Here is a 26,261-nt window from a genome sequence, read left to right on the forward strand (position 1 = left end):
TGAATCGAAGGATACCCTAAGGTATATTTTCTGAAAATTTTATTCAAAAATTCCAAAAACTGACGTACAGAGCACGAGTTGAAGTGAAAAACGGATTAAAAAAAAATTTTATGTGCCATTATTGCATCCGGACCCACAATTAAAAAAGTTTATTCGCAGAGTTTTGTAAAAATCGTAAATGTTGTTTTGGTTTATTAGTGCCCATAATGAGACCAATTTTAAAAATATTGCAAATTTTTTATTTGAGTTTATATGTAAACAACTAAACTTGTCATTTTTAATGTTTTGATCTTCTCAATTTTTTTTGGAAGTGCATTTTGAAGATAAAAAAGTTTTTCTAGGGTGAAACAAATTATTTGTAGAGCTCCTAAACCTTTTTTTATTCAGGCCCATATAAAAAATTCAATTTCCACTATATAAACATAAAGAAAAAGTCTGAAAAAAATTAGGAAATGAGACATTTTAAAAGTTACAGTACATTTTTATATTATAAATATTAAATTATGTAGATTGATGTCACGATGCCGAAACGTGATGTTTATTAATTACAATAAATTGTAGAATCTTTTTGATACAAAATTAAATAACTAGGAAATCAAATGTGAAAATTACTGCGATGTGGGTTGTCTTCTTGATCTTGTTGCTGCTGTCAACTTCTGTACGCTGTCTTGTGCTATAATAGCGCTCTTTGTAAATTTTTTCAAACTTCTCTACAGTGAATTTTTCTATTTCCATTCCCTAAGAAGTTAATTGAAATGTTTCAACTTTGTGACAAGGATCCAGAATTAAGACGATACAGTATATCCAGTTCGTCTTTCGATAATGTTTTAAAATTTTGTCAACTGCTGCCTTCAATGCCTTAGCTAGAATTTCATCTACTGAAGTTCTCTCATCTTCATCTTTGTTGCATAAGTTTAACTTACCAGACTCTAGTTTGTCCAATAACAAATTAAAGGCAATTATTGCGGAAGGGTGGGTGACATATTTATCTCCTCCCAGATAAGTTGAGACATATTCAAAGTTACCCAGTGGGCACAAAATTTGGCGAGGTCTTCACGACATCGTTACGACATCTTTACGACAACTTTACGACATCCTATATCTATGTCGTTTTAGTGTCTTTGCGATATCGTAAAGACGCCTTGAAGACATGGACATAAGATGTCGTAAAGTTGTCGTAACTATGTCGCAACGATGTCGTAAAGACAACGCCAAACTTTATGCCCACTGGGTACGTAAGTATTTGCGTATCTCAATTAAAAGCTCCCACTCGCTTTTACTTAGTGCCAAATGTTTTAAATTACCTTTGAACGAGCACAGAAGTTCATGTGGCTTCTGCATACGAGTTGCAGTATGAATCATTTTACACGTATAGTGCCACCTCGTGCAAACATCGCATATTATTGCGGCTGCTTCCACCTTGTATGAATCACAATAACTCTTGAGTCTGTTGTTCATTTGCTCTGCTCTTCTAATTTTTTAAAACAGTGTTCGCAGTTTATCAATGAGTGTTTTTAGATCTGCAGTTTCCATCTCAACATCATCGCTTTCACTCATCACGTCATCATTCTCAGCCTCCAGGTCTAGAGTATCCTCGTCCTGAGTGTTGAGCAAGTCCTCTTGCTTTTCATCGGCTTCAAGAGTCTGCAGCAAAGATTGCACCCCCAAATTAAAAATGTGGGCTAAGCACCGAAAATGGTTCTCCTCTGCATCGAATAAATTATCTGTAACTAAATCCAGCAGCTTTTGCAGTTCATGCATGAAAGTTGTGTTGGATGCAGTATTATCAACAGTAATTCACTGGATTTTTATACAAACTCGTATTCTTCTAGGGCTCTATAGAAAAGATGTGCGATGTCTTTCCCCGTGTGTTTTCCATGACAGGGAAGAAAATGTAAGGCAAAGGAATCCCAGTGGGCACAAAGTTTGGCGACGTCTTTACGACATCTTTACGACAACTTTACGACATCCTATGTCCATGTCGTTAAGGTGTCTTAACGATATCGTAAATAAGTCGTATGATCTGACAATGTCTTTACGATATCGCAAAGAAATTGAAACGACATTGACATAGGATGTCGTAAAGATGTCGTAACGATGTCGTAAATACGTCCTCAAATTTTGTGCCCACTGGGATGCAGCTTCCAATCATCATCAATAAAATGGGCAGTGATTCCATAATACGGCTTATTACCTATTGACGTCCATCCGTCAATAGTAAAAGAGATTTTGGACTTGACTGCCTTAAGAATTTGACTGCATTTGACGATAGCGCTTGAGCACTTTGTCCCGCATCGCAGTTCTTTTGTACAAAATTGCTTCTTCATTCAAATCGGAAAATATTTGTTTAGTAGCCTCATAATCAAAAAATAAAAATGGTAAGTATTTTATCGCTAGCCATTCCACCATCATCCTCTCAAATTCTTCTTGAACGAAGTCAGATTTAGATCTTGTGAATTGCTAAAAATAATAGTTAAATCTGTCAATTTACATTCAGATTTAATAAATATCAAAGATTTCAAATATTTTGAAAAAATTGTAAAAGATTAGAAAATATTTCCCAGAAATTTCAAGATCTAACCTAGATTTTACACGCTTTAAAATATTACAAGAATTTTACAAAGATTTTCATCTGTTTAAAGGATTGCACAAATATTTAAAATATTTTTATGTTTTAAATTAATTACCACAGATTCCAAAAAGATTTCACAAACATTTTAAAGAATTGTTCGGGCTTTTTGAATATAGCTAAAAAATTTACCAAGAATTCAATCTTGCTACAATTTAAAAAAATTAAAAAAGATTTCACACAAACTTCAAGATCTAACCTAGACTTTACACGGTTTAAAATTTCACAAGAAATTTACAAAGATTTTAATTTGTTTGAAGGATTACACAAATATTTAAAATATTTTCATGTTTTAAATTAATTACAAAGATTTCAAATATATAATACATGTTATGTATATACCTTAGTGTTGAAAATTATTTGTTCATAATGACGCAAATGGAATCTTTTCAAGTGTCGCTGTAATCCCGTCGTATTGCCATCTGTCATTTTTATAACGACTGGAGATTCATAAGTTGGGCAGAGCTTGCATATTCCACACTTCTGATCCTTGTCTGTCGTAATGTCAAATATATGATGTAGCGATTTCCATTTTAAAGCTGATTTAACTGGCTTTTAGGTTGCTTTGGATCTTCTTCTCGGGGAACTTATCGGCGCATTGTTTGGTGTGTTCTTTGAAGTGCCTTTTGGTGCCATTGCTCCAGACCTCACTTCAATTCACAATTTAAAAAGTACTTTAAAGATCAAATGAACAAAATTTTAGAAAAAAGTAATTGATCTCGAAGTTTCAACGACGTAAAACCTGTGACAAATTTGTGAAGACTGACTGAGCCTTCTTTTGGAAATGGCATCTTTCGGGCAGCAACTTTTTTATTATCTGTGGGAACAAATTTTTATTGAAAAATGCAGTTAATATTTCGGAAGAAACTATAAAGTAACTGTATAGTAGCTGCAATCGCTAATCGCTTGCTCACCTGGAATCCTAGGTATACCTGTAAAATACTTGCAAATTTAGCCTTGTTTGCAGAACACAGCAACTTTAAATATTTCGGCTACTTATTTTCTTTTCGATGAACATCTATTTATCTTCTGAACGTTTTTAAAAATAAAAAAAATATCGTGTTTTACACAGAATGTATTAGGATAAAACAAATATTTCGTAGGGGTGAATTATAAAAGCCATTGTGTTATCATCATATGAGTTTACGTGAGTATTATGACTGACTTACTTGTTATTTAGTACTTATTATACGTTAAAATTAGACGCCACAAAAATTTAAAATTCTACTTTAAAATATAAAAGATCAAATTAGTTTAAAATTCTTTAGAATTCAAAGGACTTAAAAATATGCATATCTATTCAATTTCCGGTTTGATATATGTGGTTATAATTGGCAGAATATTTTAAAAACAAAGCATAATAATACAGTAAATTGAAATCTTTAAAAAAGTCAAAACATGGCGGTGTTTGATATCAAATAATCAGTAATGGCCAAAAAATATAATATATAATTATATTCCGATTTGAAGTGCACATTAAAGAAAGCTAATTAGCATTAGCGCGTCAGGGTGGAAAAATAATGCTCCGAATAATCCCGCGACCTGTTCTTTCTGCTAGCGCACATCTGTCGTATTCCTCGGAAAAACCGAGACGAGAAACGAGGAAGGACAGAACGAGACGAGTAAGAGTGAGACGAGGCAAGACGAGAAATCCTGAGACAAGCAGGTATGTCTCGTCCCGTCTCGTCTCGTTCCTCGCGATTTCTCGCCCGGCGGCAACACTACCTCCCCCTGAAAACAAAGTGTAAAAAAATATTTCTATCACCCTCCCCTCTTCCGTACATAATTTTTATTTTCCAGAAAAATTTTTCCAGTTATTGTTCGTGGAATTAAACAGGGTGTCCGAGAATTTGCTTTTCAAGATTCGTTGTTTTTTCCTTGACTAATTTTTCATTTTTCTTAATAATTAATATTTAAATACGAGTATTTTAATCTTTTTATTCTTTTTAACATAGAATCTTTTATAAACGGAATAAAACAGTATGTCAGGTACAAATTTTTAATTTTTATATTTATTAATTAATTTTAAACAAAAAATATCTTTTCTACTATGACCGATCGTTTTTTCACATAATACGTAAATTTTCAACCTAAAAAGATAAAATCCCTATAAAAAGTGCAATGGCTTATATTTAAAAAAAAGACGAAATTTATACGAAAAAAAAGAACGATTTTATAACCACCCGTGTGGAAAAAATCCCGCTGAGACCTTTTAGGATGAGGGCCCCCGGCGGGGACCCGCATGGATGCTCCACGCCTGAAAATTCCACAAGGGACCCCGTCTAGGGCCCAGCCCGGTCGCCCTTACGGATAAACGGTTTAAATTTCAAAGTCCAAAGGGTGAATATTTTTTCAACACTACCAATTTTAAAGTTTTATGAGTTCAGACTTACAAACAATGCATTTCTGTAAAAAATTGGATAACAATTTTATGAAATTCGAACTCTCACAATATGGATGTACCATAGGGGCCCCCGCAGGGGTTCCAGCTCAGTTGCCCTCACGCATCAACGATAAAATTTCAAAGTCCAAAGGACGTATATTTTTTAACACCAGAAATTTTAAAGTGCTATGAGGTTCGACTTACAAACAATGAATTTCTATTAAAAATTGAATTACTCTTTTCTGAAATTCGAACTTTCACCATATTGATGTTCCATGAGAGTCTCCGGAGAGGGCCCAGCTCGGTTGCCCCCGCGGATCAACAATTCAAATTCCAAAGTTCAAAGGATGAATATTTTTTGACGCCACAAATTTTATGGCTTCATGAGTTTAGACTTGCAAACAGCGAATTTTTGACAAAAATTCGATAACACTTTTCTGAAAATCGAACTCTGACAATATAGATGTTCGAAAGAGGCCCCTGCTGGGGGCTTAACTCGATTGCCCTCACGGATCAACGAATAAAATTTCTAAGTCGGAAGAGTAAATATTTTATATCTTAATAAATGGACATAAAAAACACGTTCTAAAATATTATTCATGCATTCTAAATTTTCAAAAAACTATAAATACATCTGTCCCGAAAACAACTTTTTTCCTGATTTTTTTTTTTTTAAATTATAAGTTTCATCTTTTATGCAAAATTTTAATTGTTAAAAAAACATTACATTTCCCGTCATTTTAAAAAGTTTTAAAGTAGTCCACAACGTGAAAAAACAAAATATTACGTGAAGAAAAATAGTAATCGATTTAAATTATTTATTTAATCATTATTTTATTGAAATTCCTGTTAACAGTTCATGTATTTTACATTTACAAAATGTCTTATAATAATAAATAATTATAAAAAGAGAGCTTAAAATTTGGTACTTTCACTTTTCTTAACTGTAGCTTATGTGGATGGCTTTTTCATCGAATTTCAATTTTTCGGTTTAGCGCAGTAGTTAGCACTTCCGACTGCTAGGCGATAGATTTAGGGATAGATTATGTAGGTTCGATACTCCGTAGGGTTAGAAATTTTATTTTGTAGTATAATGTTTAAAAATGTAATATGTGTATTCACTCTAAACAGGACTATTAATATCTGCAGACAAAATACTCGAAATCAATTAACATTTATTTTCAAAAATAACTTTTTTGTCATATGGTTGGAGTATAGCAGTACGGTACTAGTTAGCACTGATGCAGTACTGCCGCTCATGGAGAATTTCTTATTAAAATAGTACTGTGCTAGTAGCGATATCCAGTGCTGGTCCAACACTGACAGCTCAGTACAAAATACTGTTATCATCCCAGAGATATGCCAGTACAGAAGCCAGCACTGTCAAAAAAAAAACCAAGAAGACTTTTATGGTGGCAACCATGAGGGATCCATGAGGGAAGCCCATGTTGGGCCCCTATGTATTAGCATGTCGTTTCCATAAGGGACCACGTCGGGATTGCCCTCATGGATTCCACAAGGCATGAGGGCAATCCATGTGGACCCTGACAGGGGCCCCCTTCATTTTCCACACGGGCAAAAAGACAAATGTTCAACAAATCAAAGAATTTCACTCAAGGAAGAAATAAGAGTTTATCTCAATTGTTGAACTCTCCAGTCTAAATACGAATTTTCTCTGCAAAAATTCATTTTTCGAACCAAAAAGGCGGCTTTTCAGCAAAACATTAGTTTTTTTACAAAACCGATGCATTTTTAACCAACAAAAATAAAATTTTAACTAAAACAGATCCATCTTTAGAAAATGTAACAGTTAAATTTTCAGTTTAAAAATGAATTTGAAACAAAAAATTGCTTGTCCACTAAACAATTAAATTATAAGCCAACGCGTCTTTGGGTTGCGCATAGAGGGTTTCTGTTCCAAGGATTTCAGCTGAATATGATTACAAAAATAAATTGGCAGTCGCGGACAATTGTCCAAGGGTGATCCCGAAGGAATTAACCCCCAATCTGAGGTGTGAAAACCGTGCCGTAAGGTGAATGACACCTGGGTGAGGTGTCTAAAACAGTGACTTTGGGATATCGGGCGACCTGTCAGAGTACGCACCCTTATCCTTGCATGCGGGGTTCTACAAGAATGGACGAACCCCCTTACCTAGCTTCTTGTGAGAAAAACAATGACAACACCGAACATAGTTGTAGTGGACGGAGTGATTAAATCGCGACTTGCTAGCGTGCTACGATGCCAGTGAGGCCCCTGAACGGGTTTACATGGCACGACTGCATGCTCTGTGGTACGAGAAACACCCGAAGCTATCGTACTTTTCGCATCAACGTCTGCGAAACCATGCCGAAGTACTCCAAAAAGAGGCTATGTAAGCGGAACGCCTACACTACCAGAGCCAGAATAAGCCGGCAACTAAGAACGAGAGGCGACACTAAGACAAACAGCGGGCAAGCATCCGGTAGAGGAAAAGCGATGCTTTATTACCCGGAGACACATCAACACCCAGGTTTCTCTTAAGCCTAAATATTTGGCTGAAATGGATGATGAGCTTTGTGGACATTTTTCCGAAGAATTCAACCTCTGGACTATCAATTGTTGTGCGTATAATGCAGCGATAGATTTGGCCGATGCGAACCGTGATCATAAGACTAAAAGACGAATGCATCAAATCGCCATAAAGATAGGCTAGGCACGTCAGTACGCGTCCCGCATTCAGTATGTGATTGACTACATAAAATCTGGCAAGAATTTTACCGCCAAGGTTCGAAAGTTTGCGCGCGAACTCCGAAACCGCTTTCACACACTTAACAAGTTAAAGCTGCTGACCATTAGGAAGCATATTGTTGAGAGAATACGGATACTATCTGACGCTGAGAGAAGTCTAGAGCGGAGAGAGCGGTGGGTCGGAAAAAATCAACAGTTTCTCTCTGACCCATCTCGACTCTTCCAAGACCCTCCAGTTACTGTCGAGCACCCGCCAGAAGGAGGTCGAAGTATTTTATAGAGAAATCTACGAAGTGCAGCATAGACTCGACGAAGACTCAGATAACATCAATAGCTTCAAGGAAGTCGGAAGAACCAATTCCGAAGTGGTTGGTAGAAGCGCGCACTATACTCCTGCCGAAAATAGGCAACCTACAGGCCAATCACTTGTCTGAACACACTGTATAAGATATTCACAGCTATCGTAAATGATAGGATTGTTCGGGCAATTGAACCTGTGTGGCAAGAAATGTATGAACAACATGACTCAAATAAAGACGTAGCAGGATGTCGGAAGAACCTGCTCATCCATAGATGTGTCTTCAAAGATGTAGCATACTACAAGAGTGACCTGTCGATGGCCTGGATTGATTACCGGAAAGCTTTCGATTCGACTTCCCATATACATATCATCTATCTTTTGAAAAGCTTAAAGGTTCATCCGCAAATCGTGAGGCACATTTTTAACAAAATAGTGAAATTCTCTTCCAAATAGTTGCATTTTTGTCCAAGAAAAAGAAAATTCGTATAACAACAGATGAATTTTTAATTAAAAGCTAAATTTTTTCAATGTTGATCAGTGAAAAAGTTGAAATCTTTTCATTCAGAAAATATTTCAGTTCATTTTTCAACACCAAAATATAAATTGAAAACAAAAAGTAAATTTAAAACAAAACAGTAGAATTTTCAACTAGAAAGTATGATTTTTTAACAAAATAGATTAGCAACTAAACAGTTGAATTTTTGTCCAAGAAAAACATGATTTCTGCTAAAGCAGGTGAATTTTAAAATTCAAGAAAGATGAAATTCCTTCTAAAACAAGTGAATTAACAAACAAAAAAATATTTAAACTTTGATCCAAAGAAGATTTCAGTTAATTTTTCAACACCAAGATAAGAATTTTAAACAATAAGTTAATTTTCTGCTAAATAGTTTGATTTTTAACCAAAAAGTACGACCTTCTAATAATATTCTTAAATTTTCGACCAAACATTTGCATTTTTGTCTAAGAAAAATTAAAAGTCTACTAAAATAGGGTCATCTTTAAATAAAAAAATAAAATTTTAAAAAGTGTTGGATTTTTATTTTAAAATAGTTTAATTGACTTTTTAACACCAAAAATACGAATTCTAAACAAACAGTACATTGTTAAAGAAATAGTTGAACTTTCAAGAAAACAGTTGCATATTGATTTAAGAAAGATGCCATATTGCTACTAAAAATACTCGTATGAACTTTAAAATCAAAAAGACAAATTCCGAAAAAATATTTTTCACTCGAAAAATATTTCAGTTTACTTATCAGCAGTTTACTTATGAATTTTAACAACAAAATACGCCCTCCCCCTTGAGCTGTTACGTAATTTAAGTACGGTCCCAAACTAGTATAGACTGAATAATGTAAATTTGAGTTTAGAAAAAGTAGATTGATTGTCCTTCTCGTAAACAAGTATCAGATTGCAGTAACATTTTTATGACACATGCATGATTTCAGACCTTTTCGACGCTTATCAAGCGGGGTTGAAACTCTATTTTTTACTCCCTAGGGAGTAAGAAGTACCTTTTCTGCCCTTGAGAGTGAAAAGTGATATCAGAAGTGAATAGTGAGAATTATACATCTATGAGCTCGCATTTTACGATAATAATCAGTCCACTCATCGTAAAAACAGTGAGGAAATTTTGGTTGCAGATAATACTATTTTTCAGTAATTTATGGAAAGTTGCCATATATAATTAATTTCCAGAGATTTCTTCAAATTTCTAGAAATTTTTCGATATTTATCATTTAAATATTGTGAAATTTGGGGTATGTTACCCTCAATTACCTGTAATATTGCCGTAAATTACTAAAAATTCAATAAATTTTCGGAAATTTATAAAAATGTTTATAATTGCATACTGGGTAATTTATGATGAGATACCATATTTACTTGTACAATTATGATGAAAGATAGAAAATGTTCATAAATATCCGGAAATTTATAGAAATTTTTTAATTGAATTTTGGTAAATTCATGGTAAGTTAACATAAATTACCCTTACATTTACTGAAAATCATGCTTGCTTCATTCGAACTCTAATTTGGGCTGAAATAATTACTGTATTTCGAGAAACGTCTGAAAAAGTCGAAAAAGTCCCTCTTCTCACCCTAGGTGCAAAATATACTATTATATTTTGAGAAATTCGCATTATCCAGTATATGTTAGTATCCTCAACTTATTTGATTATTTACATTAAACTGAAGAATAATTCCATCTATAGGCTAAAGCTTACGACGAAATATACAATAATTTTGGATCTGATGATCCCGAAGTTAGCCCTTTGGATTATAAGGATTTACTAAAATTAGAATATTTAGAGAGAGTAATTAAAGAAACTCTTAGACTTTTCCCCGTCAGTCCCATTCTTTTACGGAAAATAACTGAAGATTTGAATATTGGTAAGCATCAGGATTTTCTCACATTTTTAAAATAAAAAATATTTTCCTTACGTTTAAACTGTTGATTTTATATGTAGGAGCATATACGATACCAAAAGGATGCTCGGCAGCTCTTTCAATATTTGTACTTCATCGTGACGAAAAATATTGGCCAAATCCATTAAAATTTGACCCAGACAGATTTTTGCCCGAAGAAGTTGATAAAAGACATCCTTTCAGCTTTATTCCTTTTAGTGGTGGACCAAGAAACTGTATAGGTTTGTAGAAATTTTACATACAAAATACTAGAGTATAGGAGGAATAGGTACATACTTATAAATACAGTCAACCCTGATTTAGTCTTCCTGGATTTAATTTTTCCGAAAAATGACGCCGCGCGGTGGGAATGGGCAAGTTGCACTGCGCGACGATGTGTGGTGCTCACTCAAGCATCACAAAACAGAGAGAGAAACAAGAATGCGAAAAAAACAGGAGAAAGACAAAATAGTTCCGAGAGTCTGGATTTAATGTCACGTTTAGTCCCAAAATTGACATTAAATCCAGGTTTGACTGTGATACGAATTTTTTTTATAATCAAAATGATACGGATGCACTCTTATCATTTTCTCCTAGAAACAAATACTAAGTCAGGAATAGATCGTCGATCCGACGTCGAAACAACGTCGTCACCGTCGTACTATCGTCGAGTCGAAACTATCGTCGAATTTTAAGTCGTTTTCGGCCACAATTATTATGCTCTAAAACACTTTATCCTAATTTAAGTGAATCCTGACAAACATTTTCCGAATTTGCAAGATATGAAATTCTATGTCGAAATTACGTCAAAACGACGTCATCTCGACTCATAAAATACTTCATAATCTAAAAGATGTGAAAGTTAATTTTCACATGCAGAATAATTATTATCAAAATTTCAATAATTTCAAGTCTAATTTCATTCGCTACTACCAATTGAAAATCCAGTTGTTCCTCAATGAAAATTCTATGATGTCTATTACTGCATTTGAAGGATGAATTCCATGTTAAAACACACGCTGTGACAGCATTTCATAATTTATTCTGCAAAATGTTGATAATTCTATCATTCAAAGTGAATGAATATTCATAATTTATGAACATACATATAAATTTCTTCGAATTGATGGAATATTGGCAGGCTCATCATTTAAAAATTCAAATTTTCCGCCCAGCTGCACTACGCATTTCGAATGCGCAATGCACATAAAAGCGACACTCTGTATCGCAGCAACCTCCATGAACCTCCTTTGCGCCGCGTGGACTGTCGTCTGCTCACACGCGCAAGCATTCTCATTGTATACACTGTAAAAAATATTTCTTGTAATTTTACCACTTTCAGAGAGGGACGCAATATTTAATATTGCCAAAGAAGCGTTTTTACGGAAAAAATAAAAAGCTCCCTTCAGTTTTGTAATTTCACTCTTAGGTTATGCGACATTATAGTTCATTTTAGAAAAGTACCAATGAGTTGTATATGGTGTGTCGAAATAAACATGTAATCGACGTCGACACGACAGCCATTTCAACGTCGATTCGACAACTAAATCGACCCCGATAGGACGTCGATTTCGATGACAAATAATCGTCGAATCGACAAAAATTTCGACCTTTTTTCGACGCTAAAAAACGACGTTATTCCGACATCGAATCGACGATCCGTTCCTGACGGGGAATGTATTTACAGTAAACGCCAGAAATACATTTTATCTTTAAACTGCATAAAAACGCTGAAGCACGTTCATCCGAAGAAAGATAAAATTTATCTTATTGGGTTACAAATTCAACTCTTTTCGTAGAAAATTTACCTTTTGTTTCAAATTCATGTTTCGCTGCTGAAAAGTCGACTAAAACTTTTGCATGGAAGAAAACTATTTTTTTCTGAAAATTTATCTTTTTGATTTAATAGCTCATCTTTTTAGTAGAAATATTGCAATATTGCAATTTTTTGCATCTTTTGCAAATAGTACAACTATTTTTCTAAAAATTAAACTATTCGCTAGAAAATTTACTTTCTGTTTAAAACTCATATTTTTGCGTCGAAAAGTCAATTGAAATATTTTTTCATGAAAATTCAACTCTTTTTTTTTAATTTTTCTTTTTGATTTCAAAATTTAACTGCTTTAGTAAAATTTGCATTTTTCTTGAATAAAAATGGAATAGTTTGCTTGAAAATTTCAAAATCTTATTAAAAGTCATGCTTTTGGGCTAATAGCACGATTATTTACTAGGAAATTAACTTATTGTTTACAATTTTTATTTGGGTGGTGGACAATGAACTGAATCTTTGGATGAAAATTTTACTATTTTTTTTTTAATTTATTTTTTTTTAATGTCGTCTTCCTGCAATAAAAATGCAACTGTTCGGTTGAAAATATAACAATTTAGTTGAAAAATCATACTTTTTGGTTGAAAATTATTCTTTTCTGTTGGAAATTCACTTTTTATTTTAATTTAATATTTTGGTATTAAAAAAAGAAGTGAAATCTTTTCTGCATGAAAATTCAACTTTAACAAAAACTTTAATTAAAAATTCATCTACTTTCTGAGAAATGTTATCTTCCTTAGATAAAAATGAAACTTTTTAGTGGAAAATTCAACTTTTTCTTCGAAATTTAACTAATTTATAGAAAATTTACTTTTTGTTTAAAATTTATATTTTCATTATAAAATATGAACTGAAATCTTTTCTAGGATGAAAGTTCAACTTTTTAAAGAAAAGTTTTTCGTTTTTTTTTCATACAATCTTCATCTGTTTTAGTACAAATTTCATCTTTCTTGGATAGAAATTCAACTATTCAATTTGGTAAAGAATTGTACAAAATATTTTTTGCTACAAAATACATATTTTGATCTTGAAAAGTCAACTTGATTGTTTAACTATTTTGTTGGAAAGATATGGTTGAATCACTTTGCTACGAAATCGTTTTTTTTTTTATAGATTTATATTTTAAGTTGAAAATTCATCTATTTGGTTTCAAATTCATTTTGTAACTGAAAATGTAACTTTTCCATTTTTTTAATATTGATATTTTTTAGTTCAAAAATCTACTTTTTTGTTTCAAAAAATAATTTTCTTGATTAAAATTTTATTTTTGTTGGGTAAAAATGCACTACTAAACTAGCGAAAATTCGTCTTTTGCTTTGAAGGTTAAAAAATGTTTTTAAACTTTTTTTCTTTCTTCAGTGAGAAATCTTTATTTGTTGAAAATTCGTCATTTTGGTTAATTAAAAAAAATTCAACTTTTTTCAATTGAATTATAAAGTAGGACACTTTTACGTTGGAAATTTTTTTTTAGGTTAAAGATTTAACTAGTATGTTAAAAATTTAGTTATTTTTTGAAAAATCCCCCTTTTAAAGTAGAAAAGACATCTTTTGTTCAAAATAAGTTGATTATTCTGAAAAATTTTTAATTTGTGTCCGAAATTTACTTCAGAAAAATTTATTATTTTGTACATATTGTCACTTTATTTGTTCATATAATGTTTAGAACTGAATAAATCAAATCACTTCGTCAACATAAACAAACTTAATGCTTCTCATTTTGCTATTTTCTTAATATTTAAAAAACTTCAAAAAATTCATGTTTTGAATTAAAATAATCGAAAAATCCAACACTTGAAAAATGATTTATGATAAAAATTTTTGTTTGCAATAAGCATCCTATCAAATTACTCGATCAACTAATTAACACCCTGAATTTGAAAAAATTCGGTTTTTAGGGCCAGTATTGAAATTTGCTCATTTTCTAGATATCTAAACAAAAAACAACCTCAACCCTTTTTTGAAAAATGATTTATTTAATTCATTATCAAGTATACCATTTTTTTTGAAATATAATAAAAATTGCTAAAAACTTAATATGGAAAACGTATTTTTGAAAAACATAAAATCAAAAAAAGAAATTTTTTATCTGATCCACAGCTATAAACAGAATTAATAATGAGATTTACTTATGGCTACAATTCCTCCGAATTGCATGACAAATATATCAACTTGTTTTTGAAATATCAAAAAAGATCAATGTTGATACAGACAAGCACATGGATATTTTTTAAAAACCTCATTTTCGGACTCTTTTAATTAAAATATGTCAAGATATACTAAAAAATGTAGTTCAAAAAAATTCATTTTTACAAAGCTTCCTCTATGGGTAAACAAAAAATAATTTATTTTGGGTTTTTTTTTCAGGGCTCTTATTTGCTATGATGTCAATGAAAGTGATTTTGACCACGATTCTACGAAAATATGTTATCAAAACCGATAACATCGTGCCCGTGAAGGACATTAAGTTAAAGATTCTGGTTTTGCTAAAACCTGTTAAGCCGCTCGCCATAAGAATTGAGAAAAGAGTTCAATAATAATTTTTTTTACAAAAGTGTATTAATGAATTTTATTTATTCTATTGAATAAACGATAACTTGATGGCTTTTTTAATTTTTTCATTTTGATATCTAATATTTTTTAACGAGCTTGGGAAAAATATCTTGCTTAGAATTATTAATTCACGCATATATAAAAATATTTTTGTATTTTTGTATCTTTTTTGTATTGCCTAAAAACTTTTTGGATGACTCAGAAATGATAGACCATCAATTTTTCTTCTTTAAGTTATTTTATAGTCGTATCGCAATCTTTGGTAATCGTATCCCAAAATTAGAAATTGATAAATCTTTAAATGAAAATCTGCTTGCGTAGGGGGCACATGTTAATTGCGCGCGACTCGCTGCACTCTTAAGTTTGTGCGCGCCTAGGATGCGCGACTGTTGGTTCTCGCGCTTCGCGCTGGATAATAAACTTAACACGCATTTCGCGCTCGATAATGTCGATAATGTCATATCGTCCGTTACGAGGTTGGTACAAATATGATCGAGACAAACACTGTAGATGGCGCGCATGTATGTTTTGAAGGTCGTGGCTTGAGTATGTGATAGCTGGGTCCCTTACGAACAGTGTGACATAGTTTTAGTCGGGAGCGCATGTTTCACGCGCGTGCTACGACTATGAGTGAACGTCAAGTGCCGATCGTCGTTGCGCAACGTATTGTCATTCGTTTTTCAGTGCAGGAAGGCATTAAAAATACGGAAATTTTTCTGCGTTTGCGAAATCAGTTCGGTAGTGAGTGCCTGAGTAAGGCTTCCGTGTTTAAATGGGCCAAAGCATTCAAGTATGGCCGCGAAACCGTCGAGAATGAGCCGCATGATCGTCGACCACGAACCAGCATGACACCAGACAACATTCGCCGCGTAGAACAAATGATTTTGGAGGACTGTAGGATGAATATTCGAGACATTTCGGCTGAACTCAGCTGCATACTACTCTAAACTACTGAAAATACACGTGAAACCCGCTTATCGCTCGAAACGGAAAAGCATTCCAGCACGAAGTACGATTCTTCTCCAGGATAACGCGCGCCCTCATACCGCGCGTCTCACTCTCGATACAATATCGGAATTGCGGTGGGAGGTACTGGAACACCCCCCCCCCTACAGTCCAGATTTATCACCCTGCGCTTGCCACATGTTTGGACCAATGAAAGAACCCCTCGGTGGTCAAAGATTCAACACCGACGACGAGGTAGAGGAGTTCGTGCGCACATGGCTGTCCGAGTTGCCCAAGGAATTCTTCGATACCGGCATCAAAAAACTTCCTGAAAGGTGAGCAAAATGCGTAACTTGTGAAGGGAAATACCTGAAAAAACTGTAAATTTTTTCGATGGTAAATAAACGTGTCAGAGTATTTGTCTCGATCATATTTGAATCACCCTCGTAATTGGCTTAAAAGGTTCATTTTCGTGTGTTTTTTGGAATTTTATAAATGGTATAAGGTAAATGTCCCAGTTTGGACGAATGTAAGAATTTGTTTGGCGTACTTTGCTTGTAAAAGTAATTTAAATCTTATGAATCGATAAAAGTTCCTAATGCCACACAGTTTGAACATTTTTCATCAATACTTTGTTTGCGTATCGATACAAACAAACAATTTTTACTGAATAATAAAGCATATTTCATGCTGTTCTGCCGTACAAACTAAAAAGATACACAAGTGACATTGCCACTTAGGTCAACTTTTTCATTTCCACACTTAAGAGGATCACTCTAAGCGGCAATGTCACTCACGTATCTTTTTATTTTGTACGGCAGTGTCGCAATGAACCTCTTTGGGCGAATGAATTTTTCCTCTGACCCAGTTTGTGCGAATCAAATGTCCCGATATCGTGATTGATAAGAACTGACTCCTAATTTAATTTGTCACTAAGAATTACAAAATTTAAACATAACAATTTTTCAGCATAATAAATCACGTGATTAAAAAAAAGGATATTTTTATCGTTTGCATTTTTGAATTGGCTATCTCGTTGTTGTAATCGTTTCCCGCACACTTTTATCAATTATTCAATACAAATACATAAAAACACAGGCGTCATAACAAGAGAAAGCTTTCAGAATTGAAATAGTGTGCTGTTTATCTTTAAAAAAAACTCCTAATTTGTATGTAAACTTGTTGTTTGTAAACATTCTCATAAATTCCTCCAACCGTTTTTTCCGTCCGTAATAAGGCGAAAGGAAATATCCGAATTATCCATTAACTTTCAGTTATATTAAAGCACACATGCGAAAAACTTATAATTAATACTTACTTTTTAATCAAACATTCGTGCCACAAAAAATTTGGAGCACTGTTGAAACAAAAAACTACGCGGCCTGTCAACTCCCGAACTAACAAGCCGAGAGTAATGTTGTGCTCGAACAGCCACAGATGGCGACACGCGTGACTATATAACCTTTAAAGAATACGAATACGTAATAAAATGACTATAAAACCTGTATCAAAAATATCTTTCATCCAGTTTAGAATATTAATAAGCTATTGCTTGTGTCATAAATTTTAAGATTACTATGGATTTACCTACAGTATGTGCACATTTGCACAAACTGGGTCACTCGCCAAAAATGGGACATTTACCTTAAGGCCATGTGACGAGAGGGTCACGTGACCAAACCTGGTCCTCAATTTTTCTTTCCGAACTTACGTCCACACAAAACGAGATATCGTGTTAAAAATTTGGCATGCCAAATAGAAGGCATGCAGAAGTGTGTCTCTGGTACTAAATAATTAGAATTGTGAAAAGTTTTTTTTTAATTACTATTTTGGAGCAATACCGACCGTGCTGTAAAGCACTGGAATCAATTTTCAAAGTTGTGAATGTACTAGTTATCAGGTTTATAATTAGCAAAGTGGGACAAAACAACAAAAATCGCTCACGAACATTATGCACAAAAAAAAACAAAAACAAATTTGGTCTGACATACGTATCAGCTGTGTCAAAGTAGCACTATCGCAGCGAGTAGACAACTTTGCACTTCTACGGACCTGTGGGTAAAACAAATTGCATGATTACCGACAGAGAAAGCTAGAAGTCAAACTTCTGCTGTAAAGTCTAAATGCGTCCGTCGATGATCATTATTTTCATAAATAAACTTTTTCTTCCCCTAACTCTTTGCAAGGCCACAAACGATCCTTTAATATTTAATAACATTTCCCGAAAAGAATTTCCGCGTGATTTAAAGTTTTATTTTTCGATATGGATGAAAAAATATTGATCTTAGGGCTGACTTGATCAGCTGTTATACTCGACACATGGCCTTAACTCTCATAACTTTTAATTTTATGAAGAAAGTCATTAGATAAATTGTTCGACTTTTTAAATACTATGAATAACCATAGAGAGAATTCTTGAATTAAAAAAATGGTCTTAAAAATATTCAAAAGGCCCCAGTGGGCACAAAATTTGGCGACGTCTTTACGACATCTTTACGACATCTTTACGACATTCTATGTCCATGTCGTTGCAGTGTATTTACGATATTGTACAGACATCGTCAGATCATACGTTATATTTACGATATCATAAAGACGACTTAACGACTTGGACATAGGATGTCGTAAAGTTGTTGTAACGATGTCGTAAAGACGTCGCCAAATTTTTTGCGCACTAAGGCATTCAATTTTTGAATTTATATCCATGATGGCTGGCTAACGAACCTAACCTTTAGTTTAGGACACTTAAAAAGTGTACTAGAGGCCAATCTAATAGAATTATTTTTTCAAAAGTTATCGAGCTGACAGACAGACAGGCATAAATACATACAGAAAGACCGACAGACAGACACATTCGTAAAAACCTATTTTTCGGATTTAGGGAGTCTCAAAACATGGTCATTTGACAAAAACTGGGGGGAGGGGGCGGGTTGTTAAATTTTACACTTCTAATACCTTCTCTGATGAGAATGTGAAAAAAACCATTTCTAAAAATTTGTTTGCTCTACCTTCGGTGAAAAAATGTCATCTATTTATTTTGGCTTAGCTTGTCTAGTGTGTCTAAACATTGAATTTTGGTATTTTCAATGTTTTTTCATAAATAAAACAAAAACAACGTGTCCTATAAAAAAGTGATTAAAACCAAATTTGTAGATATTTTGAGTACACAATGCTTGTTTTATCATTTTTTCCCTATCTTGCATAGTTTGACCGCAAAATGCAATTTTTGATTTTTAATAAGTCTTCGTGCGGTCAAAATTTGAATTTTTCAAAAAATTAAGAAAAGATGATATGATAATCTTGTAAGGCAATCGAATAGTAACATTTTTCTTTTTAAGTTCTACGAACAACTGTACACAGATTTTTTGGATCATGAAAAAATGTGTACTCAAAAGTTTTTAAATGGGCTCACTTTTAGTATTTTCATCCAAAATGTCTGACTAACAAACTTGGCATTTAGCTTAGGGCACTAAAAGAGTGTAACAAAAGCCAATCTAATAGATTTTTTTTCAAAAGTTATCGTGCTCACAGACAGACATAAGAAGAATGTAAAAATGATTTATTTGTCACGAATAATTTTTAGGATAGTTCTGTTTTTAGTTTAAATCGTAAAAAAATAGCATCAAAAACGTAAAAAAGTTAGATTTTTTGAAACCCCACACACGAGACGAAAAAGAAATTGAAAGACAAAAGCTGTGGTAAGAAAGTGACCACGCAGTGGGCACATTTTTTTACTGTTAATGAAGTTTTTCATAATTAAAGCCAAAACTACGTATCCTATCAAAAATTCGTTGATAACAAATTTCTAGATCTTTTTCAAATGCACAATTTTGGTGTATTTATCTCTTACCGTATTTTGTACAGTTTGGCCGAAAAATGTAATTTTTGGATTTTTCATTATTCTGTATGCTGTCAAAATTTGAAATTTTTATATTTTAAGATAATTAAAAAAGTTGTTATACTAATCCTGTAGGGCACTCAAAAGCAACATTTTTCTTCTTTTGACTTTTTTCATATCGCGCGTTATTTGACATAAAATGTTCATTTACGTGTGTTTTTTGGAATTTTGTAAATGCTATAACTCTGGTAATTTTTGATTTTTTGAACAAAATAATTAGGATAAATTGTTCGAATTTTTTAATACTATGAATAACCATACAGAGAATTTTTCAATTTTGAAAAAAGTGGTCTCAAAAATATTCATGGAGATTTGACAAAAACGGAGGGGGGGGGGGGGGCAATTTTACACAAATCTAATACGTTCTCTGTTGAGAATGTAAAAAAATAAATAACTTGTAAGCTTGTACTTTTTTTGCATATTATTGTATTTTATTGTAGTTTTAATTTTCTACAAGAAGCTACAGGAAGTTATAGGTTTTGCAGCCGAAAAGTTGTTCTTTTTGGACCCAAGATTAAAAATATTCAGAATATTGCATAATCGTCGGAGAAAATCACAATTAGTTATAACTTTTTAATAGAAAATCTTAAAACTTTATCAATTTATTAGTGACATAATTTACTAAAAATTAAAAAGCAAGTTATAAAAATTTTTCATTTTCAGTGAATTTTTGAGGTTTTTTGAAAAATTCTTGAAGAATTTCGTCTTCAGTCAATTCAATGCGGGTATGGATATTTGAAGAAGGAAGTCGATTGAGACTTTCTTGTCCCATTGTATTCCTCAGGTAACTTTTGATCCTTCTCAATGTCGAGAATGATCTACCTATAGTGTTTTGATAAACCATCAACATTTTTTCCCGTTTTAGACCTTTTACACTCGGACATGAGCGGCATATAATTTTAATTGCACGGAAAAAACTGAAGTTTCCATTGGAACCCGTTTTTGGTTCCAGAGGAGCTGCAACAAAAATGAACCCTACTTGCTAAAAAAGAACCCGAAATGAAAAATGAGCTCTGCATAATACCACACTTGGGGTTCGAAAGAATCTCAAATGTATTGAGCCTATTCCTAAAGAACCTATTTTTCACTTTGTCCACTTCGATATTATGATTAATTAATAACACAATATTTATCTTAAATCACACATGTAATCGAACTCTGGTGAACATAAATTAATGAAGATAATTGAATTACAAAATAAGAACGTAATTAAAATAGATATAATGACTTGATGAATATAATTTGCAGGTTATGTAGCAAACTTGTAAATATAAAGGGTTATTCATGTCAGTGCTCACAATCTTGGCAACTTTTTGAACTGCGCTTGCTTCGCGCCGGCAACACAATTGGTTACTATTGGCGCGCTGATTTTGCATTGACAGACAAAATTTTAATTCGATTTTAATAAAAAAGACGTTATGAATTCCGAGTTCAGAGAAAGAAATCATTTTTTTAGCACAATGATTAATCTTGTCTCTGTCGAATTTCTAATTTTAATTTTTTTCTTTCACAAAAACTTGACCTAAAATAAAATCAATAAACTTACTCAAAATAAATTGAAATTTTTTTTTCTTATGTCAAAATAAAAAAAGTTTTTTGCAATAAAATCACAATATTTTTTCAGCTGTTACCAAAAAATTCGATTTTAGGATTAATAAATCACTTTTGAAGCATTTCCCAATCATTATTTATTATAAATACAACATTTGAATATTTATATAATTTAAAATTCGCGCGCTTTAAAAAACAAATAGTATTGCTGGCGCGAAGCAAACGCTAGCTTTTTTAATTTGTGTGTAATGTTCTTTTTAATACCGTAATATCGTTTTAATATTCGTTTTAAAAACCTATTTTCAACAATACTTATTATCATTATTTTTAAAATATCAATAGCGAGTTTAATATGTCGGATAATAAAATGTTATATATAAGGCTAACGCCAACTCTGTGAAATTAATTTGTTCGAACAATTTTTGCGTTATTAACTAATTTTACAAAACAAATACGAGAATAAGATTAAATAGAAAAAGTTACATCCGGAATAGTTCTTTTATGTCCTCAATTACTCTTTTTAATAAACAAATTGATAAATAATCAATTTTGTAAATTTAATAAAACTGTTTATGTTCATAAGAAAGGCAAAGCAAATACAAATACCACATCAATTATTAAGGGGCTTTTTGAGTACGCTTATTTCAAACATGCGGCTGATTTTGTAAAATTAGTTTAATTGAACAATTTGTTTAAACAAATTTAAAAAAATTAATTTTGCAAAATTAATGGAAAATTCGAAATCAGCGATGCCTAAAACACTTAAAACTCTATCGGGTTTATATAGTTCGTGGCTAAAAATCCTTTTGGTCACAGAAGAGTTTAAAAGACTGAGTTGGCGTTGGCCTTGTTATCATACAACATTTTTTTATCCGCCATATTAGACTCGTTATTGATATTTAAAAAAAAAATAATAATATGGATTGTTGGAAATAGATTTTTAAAACGATATTACGATTATAAAACAAACCTCACATACAAATGAACAAATTTATCTTTCGGCCACCATTTTAAATCCGCCATTTTGAAAAATAGCATTTTAGTATTTTATTTATTACCAGCAACACCAAAAATATCAAATTGAATAATAATCTCGGGATTCTCATTGTTTTTTCTCACCTTAAAAAGGGTAAACCTGGAGAGCATGTAAAGAAACACGTTTTTTGATATATTTTTGTCAGTCATGTTGAAAAAAAGTCATTCTGAACAAATTTAAGATGAAAGTTCACAGATTAAAGATAATCTGTGCCGAATTTTGTGAAAAAACACTTTTGATCAAATTCTGGATCCGCCACTAATGATTGCTATTATAAAAATTCTTCTACGTTTAAACTTTAAAGGATTGGTGGTATTAAAAAAGACAGTAATGAATAATCTTAGTTTAAAATAATAAAAAGATTTTTGTTTGAAGTTTTTTTAAAAATATATATTATCATATCAACTTTTTGCATAAAATACAAGAAATTTCTTTGGGAAACTTGAGAAAATTTTCTTATTTTCATAAAACTTTTAAAGATCCTTGTAAAGCTTTAAAATTTTATGTCGAAATTTTCAAAAATCTAAATTTTGTCTCTTATTTTTCGAATATTTTTCAGTTTTAAATTAAGTATGGATAATTTCAATACGTGTGAATATCTTTTAAACTAACTTAAATTTTCGCCAAATTAATAATTATTCTATTGTTATTTATGAATCAAATTTAAATAATTTTACCTACATATTAAAAATTTATTAAATAGAACAATCAAAACTGTAACTTTCAAAGTTTAAACTTAACACTCTGAAATATTAAAGATTCAAGGCTTTCTATTTCAAATAATTAAGTTTAAAATTGTTTAGTTTTTAATATTTCATTTATAATTGTCAATTTAAAATTACAAGTAAAATCTTGCTAGATATTTACAAAAAATGTCATCCTAAATTACGAAAATAGAATAAAATGTGTTAAAAATGGAATATTATAGATTGAAACAATATTTCAATAAGATTTGGAATTGAATAACAGCGTTTAATTTTTCATGTTATTTAAAGATCAAGAATAGTTTATAAAGTTTCAATTAATCTTTTACATTTCTTCAACCACTGAGGATTTTAAATTGTAAAAATTCTTTTTTTCACGTGAAAATCTGCAACTTGCTTAATTTCTAACGGGACCTGGTCGATACTACACATCACGTATCCCCGTGCGGAAATTGCCTTATTTTGCTTTATTTAAAAAAAGGCCCGGATCAGATCCAGCTCCGGATGCTTGATTAATGAATTTCTGTAACGGCCCTGATCAGGTCCTTTTGTGGCCCAAATAGCCTCCCTTCATTATTAAGTAAGGCAGTCTGAATTATACCGTACTTACAGTAACTTCACGGCCCTGGCAGGATACGGATAAGAGCGCCTTGGTTGAAGATCAGGCGTACTACCTAATGTGATGCCTATCAAGTGCAAACGCGTTAAAATTTAATACTTTTGACCAAAAACGGATCGTGAAAAAAAGGATCTGAGTAGAATTCGATCGAAAAAACAACGAGTTTTCAGTTAAAAAAAAACTTGTTAAAACTTTCAATTATTATACAAATGTCAAATGTAACATTTTTGAAATAAAAGAAGAAAAATTATTATTGAAATATTATTGTAGATTCATCATCGGTTCCATTATTTTGACTTGCAGTTTCATGAATAGCCAAGAAAATATTAATATACTGAATAATAATGTGAATAATGATTTTTCGTAAATTCAAATTTAAATTTACGCGACATCGCGTGGCGCGCCATCTGGCGCCCCGTTGGTATTCGTGGGTATTTCGTACAGTCTTTTGTTTTCTCGCCGCTGATTCTGTGAATGTCAGCAGAGTCGACACGTGCATGTTTTTTCATTTAAAGCCTACCCAGTGGGCACAAAATTCGGCGACGTCTTTGCGACATCGTTACGACATCTTTACGACAACTTTACGGCATCCTATATCCATGCCGTTAGGGTGTCTTTACGATATCTTAAAGACATCGTCAGATCATACGACATATTTACGATATCGTAAAGACGACTTAACGACATGGACATAGGATCTTCTTTTTTATTAATGTCACTGTAAAACTGAGTATTTTCTATGAAGAATGATTTTATTTATTGTTTATAAGCTCTAGCAAACAACATGCGCGCAATTATTTTATTTTCCTTCTTACAAATTCGATCAAGTCATTCAAAAGCCAATTAGGTTTGCAACAAGAATATGAGCCGGCAGAAAAAGGGCGGTTATTCTGCCCATTTCAGATAAAATATATTTAATTCGCAACTAAATTTGTATTTGTTTTTCCTACTGAAACCATTCTACTTTAACCAAACGCTCAGAAGCTTTATTTAATTATTTAAATAATTTTTTAGTTAAAAAAATATCGTAATGATACTCAAAACTCATTATATTCCTAATATTCGACTGCAATTTTAGTTTTTTAAATGTACCCTCTAAGCGGGCACACTGTCATTATGCGCTGGGCGCGCGGCTCGCTTCGCTTTTGGAAATCGCGCTTCGCGCTCGATCATGTCTTCACTTTGCGCTACGCGCTCGGTCTTTATATTTCCCCCAAATGTTTGCCCGGAACTTTTTCAATTAAAGGTCAAAGCATCGTCAACTGTAATTTGGAGAATGCGAATTCTTTTTAGATAAAGCTCCTTTGGCTTTAACGAACATATTCTCATCACGTATCTCGTGCATAGCACTCGATTCATCCCAAATGTGAACTTTTCTACATTATATTCAACACTATTGTGTCAAATATAAATTAAATTTATTTATGTACCTCGGTATAAGATTGCTTATTCATCTATTGCAAAATGATGAACGAATTTATCTAAAATATCTCTTATTTGAATAAATATATATTATTACAATTTATAAGATGCATTAGTATTAAAACAAAAGTATATTTATTGTCTTACCTTTATAATTAATAAAAATCGGCAACCTTTTAAAAATAAAATTTATAAACATTTTATTACAACCTGATACGCTTTTCCAAAAATTCGATTTTAAATGGTATAATAATTTTAAAAATCTATTTTAATTCTAATTCTAAATACTATAGTTAAATTTTTAGTCAAAAGAATTAGTATTTTCAACCAAAAAAAATTATTAAACACATTAGATAAGTTTTAAAGCCAAAAACTTAACTTTAAATTAAAACGGTGAATCTTTAATAACAAATTACTTTGAACCAAATAGGTGAGTGTTTAACCACTAAAAATATTTTGTTTTCAAAAAAGACGATTTTTAACCCAATAAATTAATTTTTAACTAAAAAGAGGTGAATTTTAAACTATGAATTTTATCTACAAAAAATGAGTTTGTAACAAATTGGTTGAAATTCTAAACAAAAAGATAAAATTTTTACCAAAAAAGGCAAATCAGTAACAAAATGAATAAGTTTTCAAGAAAGATGAATTTTCAACCCAAAAAAAATTGTAATTAAAATTATAAATCTTCACCCCAAAAGGTGAAAATTGATTTTCAGTTAACGATGATTCAGCAAATTTAAGGATATATTTTGCTCGTTTTGCCTTCATCGTAACCCATGATAGCAGATACTTTTCAAACAAAATTTTTTATCACAGTAATGTATTCGCAACCCAGTGGAAGAATTATGGGCCCATAACCTATTGCTTTTTAAGATGATTTAATTAGGTTTAGAATCAGTTTTCTCAAAACATTACATATGTTAATATCATGAAAAGGATACGTCGGTATAAACAAACATTCACAAGTAGGTAAAAAATATCGTAAAGACAGAATATAATCGGTGATAGTCGATGCGTAATTACATTCAGGCTCATGTTGCTCATTTGAATTTAAAATCCAACAAGATTATTTCTCTGTCTGAAAGACAAATTTTTAACAAAATAAATAAACTTTCAGTCACAGAAATAATTTTTTAACGAAAAAGATTAATCTTTCACCGAACAAAATAAGTTTTCTGTTCTCTGCTCAAGCTATTCGTTACCTTAAAAGTGAGGCAGGAACAGCACACACGCTTGGGGGTCAGCAGGGGGGG

At 32.1% G+C, this 26,261-nt stretch overlaps 3 protein-coding genes across 5 annotated transcripts in view; 1 reads left to right on the top strand and 2 right to left on the bottom strand.

Annotated features, from left to right (window-relative positions):
• Window positions 1-26,261, top strand: part of LOC117173035 (cytochrome P450 4C1-like) — a 55,596-nt gene that overhangs the window by 9,776 nt on the left and 19,559 nt on the right. For 2 of the 3 annotated variants that reach the window (XM_033361395.1, XM_033361394.1), the window contains exons 11-12: window positions 10,260-10,437; window positions 10,515-10,694. In XM_033361395.1, coding sequence (XP_033217286.1) covers window positions 10,260-10,437; window positions 10,515-10,694 — 358 coding nt within the window. Of the gene's footprint in view, window positions 1-10,259; window positions 10,438-10,514; window positions 10,695-14,644; window positions 14,870-26,261 lie in introns of those variants that run through there. The other variant, XM_033361396.1, reaches the window with a different exon arrangement.
• LOC117173036 lies at window positions 703-1,469 on the bottom strand. The gene is made up of 2 exons (XM_033361397.1): window positions 1,305-1,469; window positions 703-929 (listed from the first exon to the last, which is right to left on the bottom strand). Exons 1-2 carry the CDS (start codon window positions 1,456-1,458, stop codon window positions 739-741), a joined length of 345 nt encoding a protein of 114 aa, XP_033217288.1. The 5' UTR covers window positions 1,459-1,469; the 3' UTR covers window positions 703-738.
• On the bottom strand, window positions 2,137-3,195 carry LOC117173037. Its single transcript, XM_033361400.1, has 2 exons — window positions 2,972-3,195; window positions 2,137-2,460 (listed from the first exon to the last, which is right to left on the bottom strand). The coding sequence occupies exons 1-2, from the start codon at window positions 3,056-3,058 to the stop codon at window positions 2,245-2,247; spliced, it is 303 nt and encodes a 100-aa protein (XP_033217291.1). The 5' UTR covers window positions 3,059-3,195; the 3' UTR covers window positions 2,137-2,244.

This window comes from Belonocnema kinseyi, chromosome 5, assembly GCF_010883055.1.
Source record: "Belonocnema kinseyi isolate 2016_QV_RU_SX_M_011 chromosome 5, B_treatae_v1, whole genome shotgun sequence".
In the NCBI taxonomy this organism is placed as follows: Eukaryota; Metazoa; Arthropoda; class Insecta; order Hymenoptera; family Cynipidae; genus Belonocnema; species Belonocnema kinseyi.

What these genes read in the sequence shown, in the direction of transcription:
- LOC117173037 (XM_033361400.1), bottom strand. Translation starts at nt 3,058, where the DNA reads ATGACAGATGGCAATACGACGGGATTACAGCGACACTTGAAAAGATTC. An exon ending in AAATAATTTTCAACACTAAG is followed by an intron (nt 2,461 to 2,971) that starts GTATATACATAA and finishes TATTATTTTTAG; the next exon opens with CAATTCACAAGATCTAAATC.
- LOC117173036 (XM_033361397.1), bottom strand. Translation starts at nt 1,458, where the DNA reads ATGAACAACAGACTCAAGAGTTATTGTGATTCATACAAGGTGGAAGCA. An exon ending in ACTTCTGTGCTCGTTCAAAG is followed by an intron (nt 930 to 1,304) that starts GTAATTTAAAAC and finishes TGGACAAACTAG; the next exon opens with AGTCTGGTAAGTTAAACTTA.